The 9,062-nt window shown below is 43.0% G+C and overlaps 1 protein-coding gene across 2 annotated transcripts in view; it reads right to left on the bottom strand.

Annotated features, from left to right (window-relative positions):
• Positions 1-215: 215 nt before the first annotated feature.
• rasa3 (RAS p21 protein activator 3) overlaps positions 216-9,062 on the bottom strand; it is a 58,948-nt gene continuing 50,101 nt past the window's right edge. The window contains exons 19-24 of one of the 2 annotated variants that reach the window (XM_083759756.1): positions 8,244-8,362; positions 7,513-7,595; positions 6,238-6,446; positions 4,411-4,514; positions 3,777-3,960; positions 216-2,831 (exon numbers count right to left, since the gene is read on the bottom strand). In XM_083759756.1, the coding sequence (XP_083615882.1) occupies positions 2,756-2,831; positions 3,777-3,960; positions 4,411-4,514; positions 6,238-6,446; positions 7,513-7,595; positions 8,244-8,362 (775 nt within the window). In that variant the 3' untranslated portion in view covers positions 216-2,755. The remainder of the gene's footprint in view (positions 2,832-3,776; positions 3,961-4,410; positions 4,515-6,237; positions 6,447-7,512; positions 7,596-8,243; positions 8,363-9,062) is intronic. The other variant, XM_083759757.1, reaches the window with a different exon arrangement.

The following is a 9,062-nucleotide window of genomic DNA, read 5'->3' as shown; positions in this document are numbered from 1 at the left end:
AATAAGTTGTGTTATGTATATTCGTACCGTCTCTAATTGTTTTGATGAATTGAAAATGGTGGGCCCTGTAACAGTTGTTGTATTGAGTTGTACTTGAAATGTACTGTAATTCTGCAAACTGTTAATAAATCAATCAATCAAGCAAAAAGTGTTAAATAGCTCTAGTTTTAGATGTCTATTCAGGTAAAAAAAAAGACAAAGACGAAATGTGCATTAATATTGCCTTCATTTAGTTATTCAGAAAAAAAACATCACATTTGCACCATTCATCATCAACTCTTTTTATGTACACATTTAACAGGCTTATTTTAATACTTTTAAAAATATTTATACAAAATACACTGTTCTCCCTTTATAGCTAAGATGCTTTTTCCTTAAGAGGAGTTTCACTGCAAAAGTCAGCAGCTTTATAATAATTTGATTGGTGTGTTTGACCAACTCTTCATGGGGCTTTTAATATTATTGCATGCTGAACAACCATTATTGCATAAGTCACACTTCATGTGCGTTTCAGGGTAGTGGAGTTAAACTGTTATTGGCCTATTAAATTAAAATGAACAGATTTTTTTCAAAGAAACAATATTGGACAACAATAAATATGATAAAGAACTTTAGGATATGTAACAGAATTATTTACTGATTTATATTTAACCTAGGCTATATATCTTCTCAGTCTTGGCAAAAAAAACAAAACAAACACATGCAGTGCTTTAGTTTTACAACCCAGAGTAAAAGTTAGTGACCCCAAACACTCTTCCTACAAAAAGCTCAGGTCAAAAAGCAACATTGATCTCTTCATGAATCAGCAATGGAAACAAATGCAATAAACATACAATGGTTTAGGAGAACAAAGATTATTGGCAGGGGTTCCTTCAAATGGAACAATGTGACTAATATACAAGAGGAAGAATTAGACATCAGGGAAGAATAGAGGTTGGTCCACTATAATGTCCTGCTACACTATTGCATAACAATATGCAGTGTTTTTGACAACACTTCCTGCCTTTTCTGTAACACTAAATTAATTAAAATTGGCAATTTAACCCTTCAAAGTCTGTCTCACACACTCATGCACATGGAGAAATACACACATACTATTACACAGGCACACGGATACACACAAACGTGCGTGTGTGCACACAATACACCAGCACAGCATACCTTACAGACACAAAATATTTCATTTGATTTGTATCCTTGTATGACAATATAGAAAACACAGTTTGTATATTGAGAAGATTCCCTATAGCTTGTACAACATAAAAGAGAAAGAAATGGATGTACATTTGGAACCATCGCCGATCCTTTTTCAAAAACAGTAGATTTTTGAGATATAAAAACAACAATGAGTATAATTTGTTCCAAAAAGAGAAATCTAGAAAAGTGATGCCTGGCACTGATTGGGACCCTGTAACCATGGGAAACAAACTGTACATAATGGAACCCATAATGAATTTAGGAGTAAAAAACTAGTTGTTTATCTGTGGCTTTTGTCACCGATTCATTGCTGAAGTTATTGTTTTAGCGAACATCATTGACCCATACTTTACATGTGCTGATTCAGCGTTCAAATCAGAACAACAGAAACATGCAATTGGTTAACAATCAATCTTGTACCTTCAATAGATGCTGGGGTGGCCAATAAAAATCACTGTGGGACATACAGTAGTTCAGAGAAATGCATACAAATAGCCTAGGTTTTAAACCACTCGGGCCAAAGACCTCGCACAGTAAAATCCTCAGTGTTAATGTATGGATTTGAAACTCAGAGATACAGTAGGCACACATGTAATAACAAGGACCATTAGGGGTCCATACATGTGTACAGTACCAGAGTTAAACTAACACACAGGATATTTACAGTGCAGGGTAGTTTGACTCACAAAGCATGTAGCCTACCAGCCGACAGGGAAAACAATGACTGTCTGGTTCACTTACACAAATTAAAATGCAAAGATGTGGATGTGATGTGTAAGTAAAGCTAATAACCATCCCTCTTTATGTATTGGAGGTTAGCTGAGCTTTGTAGTATTTAACCAGGGTAACACAGTAGAACAAGGCTCTGCATCAAAAAGCTAAACGTCTGTTAGGGATAATTCATACTTTGAAATTAAGTGACTTCTTGCTGAAAAACTTGTTGCAGCTCTAGGGCTGCGAATGAGAACGATGAATAATATCTATAGCTGCTATGTGGGCTAACGTTGGTCCCAATGATCCCTTCTTGTGCCCTCGTCTCTTACGACCTTCCTGAGGAGGTGGGGGACCACAAAAAAACGTGTGCGCACGCCGCACGCACGCACACACACACACACACACACACACACACACTTTTTCATCTAGATTTTGGTCTGTGAGACTTGAAATAAAAAGGAACATTTCATCAACCAATAATACCATTGAATCATAAAAATAAAAACGACAAAGTGATAAAATAAGCGTTTCTTTCACCAATGTGCTGTGCGAGAGGCTTGTTCATCCAACGTCTTGGAGGACATTAAAGTGCGTGGTGGTCACTGCCAAGAGATGTCCAGTGAAAACCTTTTGTTCTCTTCTTCTCACACATCATAGAAAGGGGACCAAATGCGTGCTTGGTGTGATCTTTGTCTTCATTGTAGTATTTTCCTTCCCCCCACAGCTGTGTGGGTCCCGTTGATGAGGTCCGTGTAGCCACGCCTGGAGCGATGCACCTTGGGAAGTCATGTCTGCTGGTTCTGGTTCTGGGCGCCGTGGCAACGGCGTTATGGAGCCATGAGGGCTAGATGGAGTAGGTGGAACTCTCAGACTGCTGCCGTATGTAGCTCTGAAAACTCTTGTCTCCGATTGGATGCTCCCTGAAAACAAAAAACACACCCGTGTGAACTGAGTGGTGCAATTCTCCCCCCACCTCTCTCTCTCTCTCTTCCCTCATTAGCAGGCAACAGAGCATGCACTATCCCTCTTTGCTTCTGGCGCCCCCTACTGGTACTAATAAGTCATATACTCGTCAAACTCGTGGTCATGACCAATGGATACATAGGTACGCACGGACATTGCTGGTTGTAGGAGTTTGTACAGTAGGTCTGCTATTTTAAAAAAATCATGAGAATGTGTTGCAAATCTTTGAATGTATTCTTTCAGAGCGAACATTTTAACTCAAATCTTTGCTTCTGGGGGGGTCCCTGGAACAACATATTTTCAGATGGGGGTCGGCGGCCAATTACATATAATCTTGGGGGACCTTGACATGAAAGTGTTTGAGAACGACTGACATAGAAACATAGGTTTTTCCAAAAATTGTCATGATTTAGAAGACATTTTGTAGAATCGGTCTCGGTCGAAATGGGTTAACTGTTGCGCCCCTAGTCAGAGGAACAGTTTAACCACCCTATTGTGCTAATACTGGGCATGTCATAATAGGCCAACATTTGGTGAAAATAGGCAAGCATTCATTGCAAACAGCAGAATTGAAAGCTCATAACTCGCGTTGTGAGCTTGTAGATCGGCTATTTTCAGCGAATAGATTTGGTATGGGGGAAAAGGAAGGGGACCAAGTACAGTCCTCAGCTCTAGGGGGACCCTAGTGTTTATGTAGTTCATTTTCTCTGTTGCAATTTCCCAGAAAAAGTCATTGATTTGTTTTGTTTGTTTGATTTGACGTTGTCTACACAGCAAAATCCTGAGTCAAAGATGTGATTGTGCAGTTACACATTTACTGATGTGGAAAATGCCTAAAACACAGTAGGACACACAGTTGGACACATAGTAGGACACAGTAGGACACATAGTAGGACACATACTGGCTGCCGATCTTTGTCTTCTTAAACTTGTCCCGCTTGTACTTGGTGTGCTGCTGCTCCAAGGTCTGCACGGCTGAAACGACCAGCTTCAGGGTTTTGTAGGTCTCCTGGGGATCGTCGATGACAAAGCTGGAATACTCCTCTTGCTCGGGCCCGTCATACACTGACTTACTGCCACAGGCCTCTGCAGACACACAGAACAGTGTGATCCATACTATACTATATTATATATTAATAATACATGTGTACTATAAAGTGCTATGACTACATAAAATGCAATTCTAGTGCTGTCTACGTAACGAGCTATAAGTCTGTCTAAAATCTTATCTAAGTCTACATAAAGTGCTATCTAAGGCAGTGATTCCCAACCTGTGTGCTGCGGCACTTTAGTGTGCCGTTTGATATGTCCAGGTGTGCCGCCTGATTTGACAGAAAGTAACACTAAGTCACTAAGTCACTTGCGTCGTTGTTGTCACACGTCTAACCATTAGGGCTACTTGCCCTAGCCTAGCCCCTTAGCTTCTAAGGGGCTAGGCTAGGGCAAGTGCTACACACACACACGCAAATCATTTACAATACATGCTTGCTCACAAACATGCACCCGCGCACACTTTGTGTCACGTCAATGTCTGACCTTGCATCTTGACCAATTTGGTCATATAGGTGCTGAACAGCGAATAGATCCTCTCCGTCTCCCTGTCTCCATCCACGTCCAGCTGAATGTTGGCTGGGAGACCACTGGACGCACACAGGAACACAGGAACACAGTACAATCATTACCACAGAGACCACTGGACACACACAGGACCACAGGAACACAGTACAATCATTACCACAGAGACCACTGGACGCACACAGGACCACAGGAACACAGTACAATCATTACCACAGAGACCACTGGACGCACACAGGACCACAGGAACACAGTACAATCATTACCACAGAGACCACTGGACGCACACAGGACCACAGGAACACAGTACAATCATTACCACAGAGACCACTGGACGCACACAGGACCACAGGAACACAGTACAATCATTACCACAGAGACCACTGGACGCACACAGGAACACAGTACAATCATTACCACAGAGACCACTGGACACACACAGGACCACAGGAACACAGTACAATCATTACCACAGAGACCACTGGACACACACAGGACCACAGGAACACAGTACAATCATTACCACAGAGACCACTGGACACACACAGGACCACAGGAACACAGTACAATCATTACCACAGAGACCACTGGACACACACAGGACCACAGGAACACAGTACAATCATTACCACAGAGACCACTGGACGCACACAGGACCACAGGAACACAGTACAATCATTACCACAGAGACCACTGGACGCACACAGGACCACAGGAACACAGTACAATCATTACCACAGAGACCACTGGACGCACACAGGAACACAGTACAATCATTACCACAGAGACCACTGGACACACACAGGACCACAGGAACACAGTACAATCATTACCACAGAGACCACTGGACGCACACAGGAACACAGTACAATCATTACCACAGAGACCACTGGACGCACACAGGAACACAGTACAATCATTCTGCTTCATCATACCACAGAGTATCAATTAGTCATTATTAGAGGACCATTTAGAGTTTATTATCTAACCACAGTGGCCTTGTGGTTAGAGTGTCCGCCCTGAGACTGGGAGGTCGGGGTTCGGTCCCCGGCCGGGTCATACCAAAGACTGTAAAAATGGGACCCAGTGCCTCCCTGCTTGACACTCAGCATCAAGGGTTGCATTGGGGGTAAGTCACTGCGACATACTAGCGTCATGTCCAGGGGGTGTACTTGTACATCAAGCTGCCTCACGCTACAGAAACAGGAGATAGGCTCCTGCCCCTATGGGCCTCATGGCTCGGCAAGGCTACTTACTTACTTATCTCACCAATGGTGGACAACTAAGTACATTGAGTACTGTACATTTGTAAGTATCTGTATACTATATTTTTGGATACTCATTACTTTGACTCCATTACATTTCAAAGGCAAATCTCGTACTTTTCACTACTTTATTATGAACTAACCACTTTGCAACATGCAAAGTGAGTTTAACATTGTTTAACGTTGTTTAATGCAATCAGATAGGACTTTTTCTGTTTGGATATATGGGCTATCAAGGCCAGAAAGTAGTTTTTTGCCACTCTGTAGGCATTCCTGCATAATTTCCGGGTTTGATGATGATGTCACGCGCATACTCTCTATATAGTGAAAATAGCAGATGCACAAGCTCACAGCTCGTTGTGTGGTGGTGCGACACAACACGTTTGTCGATCTGCTTTGTCCACTATTATTGATATAATTTTGAAAACGGCTGTAAACCCCTGACTCACCCGGTGCAGGGCGTACAGCAGGGGGCAGTGTACTCACCCGGTGCAGGGCGTACAGCCGGGGGCAGTGTACTCACCCGGTGCAGGGCGTACAGCCGGGGGCCGTGTCCGCTGACAGCTTGCAGCAGAGCCAGTGGCCGTTGAGGTAGGCTGAAGGGTGGTACGTGCTCAGGCGCTTCCTGTTGCACTGGCTGACCTTGGTCAGGATGTCGATCCAGTCGCGGGCTTCGACGCAGTTGTTGGCCTGGATGTACAACGCTCTCTCTGGCTGGATCACCTGGAACATCTGGTGGGAGATCAGATCAAATCAGACTTTATTTATATAGCACACTTAAAAGTGCTGCTGCGCACAGGTCAAAGGATGAAACGATACAACAAAAGCAATGCCATCAAACAAACAATATGTGATCAGATTAAAAGTAAGCATGGCTATGATTAAAAGCCCAAGTCGAAAAAGTGAGTCTTAACCAGGGGGGCAGTCAGCCAGATATTTCGTGAAGCCTCATTTGAAATCGGTAGTTCATATAATGGCCTGTTGTGGTGCTGGACTGGACCCAAAAAGCCCCATAGCTCCATAGAGGCCCATGTATTTTGGCCCAACTTCACCTAGACTGTATTACCTTAATAAACATGGTCATGAATACTTTCTTCTTCCAGTCACTAGTTTAAAGTCTCATTTCTAATGTCATAATATTCTTTTTGGAAAATTATGGTCCCATTAATTAAAATAATGACCATAAAGTCGCGTATGTTCTGAGGGGCGTGGCTACCGTTACCGTCTATGATCGGGATTCCCCTCCCACTCAAGAGTCTACTCCTCCCACTCGAGTCAAAATAAAAACCAACGGAGAAGAAGGGGGGAAGTCCCGCCTCGTTGTCTGGGCAGCCAATGGCCAGCTGGACCCAAACGGAGCCAGCCAATGGCCAGCTGGTACCAAACGGATCTAGATAGATGGCGACTTACAGTGCAGGAATAACAGGCTTCATTTTACGTCCATGTTAAACCTGGGGAACGCTTTGTCCATATTTTTTACAGTCTATGGTCTTAACCCATTCTTGGCGGGAACTCCTTTAGGTGTTTTAACTAAGCATTATGTTATACTTTAGCTATTGGAAAAAATAGCAGATCTACAAGCTCATAGCTTGTAGGTCTGCTATTTTTTTTTTATCGTGAAAATGCGGCACAAATCTTTGAATATATATTCTTTCAGAAGACTTTTTTATTTATTTCGACGTCAGGCCTAAATGGGTTAAGTGCAGTCCCCATGCCCAATAGGAGACTAGGAGTCAATAGGCACATTCAAATCATGCCAAATATCTGGTGAGATCTGTTTAAACTTAAAGGTCGTTACATTTTTCATCTTGAAGGATTCCTCTTCTAGCCTCTCCACAGCCAGAATGTTCTCTATGGGGATACTGCAGAGAGCGCCCTCTCCTGGAGATAAGAGGGAAGAATACATCAGCCAGGATTGGGGGTTGTGGGGAATGACAAGCAAAGATAGAATGTGAGATCTGAAACAGAATCATGAAGGGAAAAGGAGATGCATGTAACGAATATATTTGTCAACGTGACTCAAGGATCTGTGTGTGTGTGTGTGTGTGTGTGTGTGTGTGTGTGTGCTGGCATTCATGCATTGTTGTAGTGTGTTTCAGTGTGAGCTCGTTCTGTTGCAGCTAAACCTGATTTCCTGTTACAGAAACGTAATCTCAAACACATGTGCGTTCTGGAGGTACACTTTGTACAGACTGAATAAATGACTGACCAAACATCCTTATGTCTCTCTCTCTCTCTCTCTCTCTCTCTCTCTCTCTCTCTCTCTCTCACACACACACCCACACACACACAGTTTCTCTTTCGCCCACTCCTCGTGAAACATACTGTATATGGGATGCACACGCAGATTAGAAACACCAACGGACCGACATGCAGACATGAGGTCGACCGCATGTCGACCATGGTCGACATGCGGTCGACATGCTGCTTCTCCCGTGCTTGCGGTTTATGGTCAGGCTAGGTACAGTAGGTTGTCGGTCTAGACACGAACAGATGAGGAAACGTAACTGTAAGAAGATCCTAACAAACCTTTGGCGTTACCTTTGGTTTTGTGGTAGGTAAACTCATGGTTGGTGAGACGGAACCACCTCTTCTTGAAGTTCTTCATACCAAAGCGGTTTCTCCCCTGTGCTCTCTTTATCATAAATCTGAGGAACGTTTGGGGGTGGGGCAATGCATAAAAAAAGAAGACAGCGTAAGTGGAGAAAATAAAAACCTGCTTAGTTTCATAAATCTTTACTCTCTAACATTCATTACTTCCATGTTGCTTTAACCCATTTTGACCTGGGAACGATTCTACAAATGTCTTCTAAATCGATTTTTTCAAAAATAGCAGACGTACAAGCTTGTAGATCTACTATTTTTCAATAGCTAAAGCATAACATAATGCTAACACCAAAAGGGGTTCCCGCCCAAAATGGGCTAATCATACAACCATTCCATATACATGCCAATAGCTTCATCAAATCATCTCTACAACTCTATCAGTCTGTGACTCCCACCAACACTTCAAAGCGTTCAAATAATTCCAGAGGTACAGAAAACACAAAGTGTTTTATTCTTATTTTTACCACGCACAGGAAGTACAGGCTCGAGGTGGCAAGGAATGCAAAGGAATAGGATTGTAATTCACATCCCACCAGCAGGTGGCAGTCTAAAAACGGGGCAAGTGGTTCAGGACAGACCAATATGACTGTGAGACTAAATGTATACGGTCACCGTCTGGGTCAATGATATCAATGGTCAGAATGCAGGCGGCTAATGACATCCCAGAGGTGTTTGCACTGTAACCAACTTTCTGCCACTGTCCATACCAAGCATATCTGCTACCGTCCATACCAAGCATAT

Source organism: Protomyctophum parallelum (assembly GCF_964188405.1).
Source record: "Protomyctophum parallelum genome assembly, chromosome: 2".
Taxonomy (NCBI): Eukaryota; Metazoa; Chordata; class Actinopteri; order Myctophiformes; family Myctophidae; genus Protomyctophum; species Protomyctophum parallelum.
The sequence above is the reverse complement of the archived record's forward strand: the minus strand, read 5'-3'. Positions and strand labels throughout refer to the sequence as shown.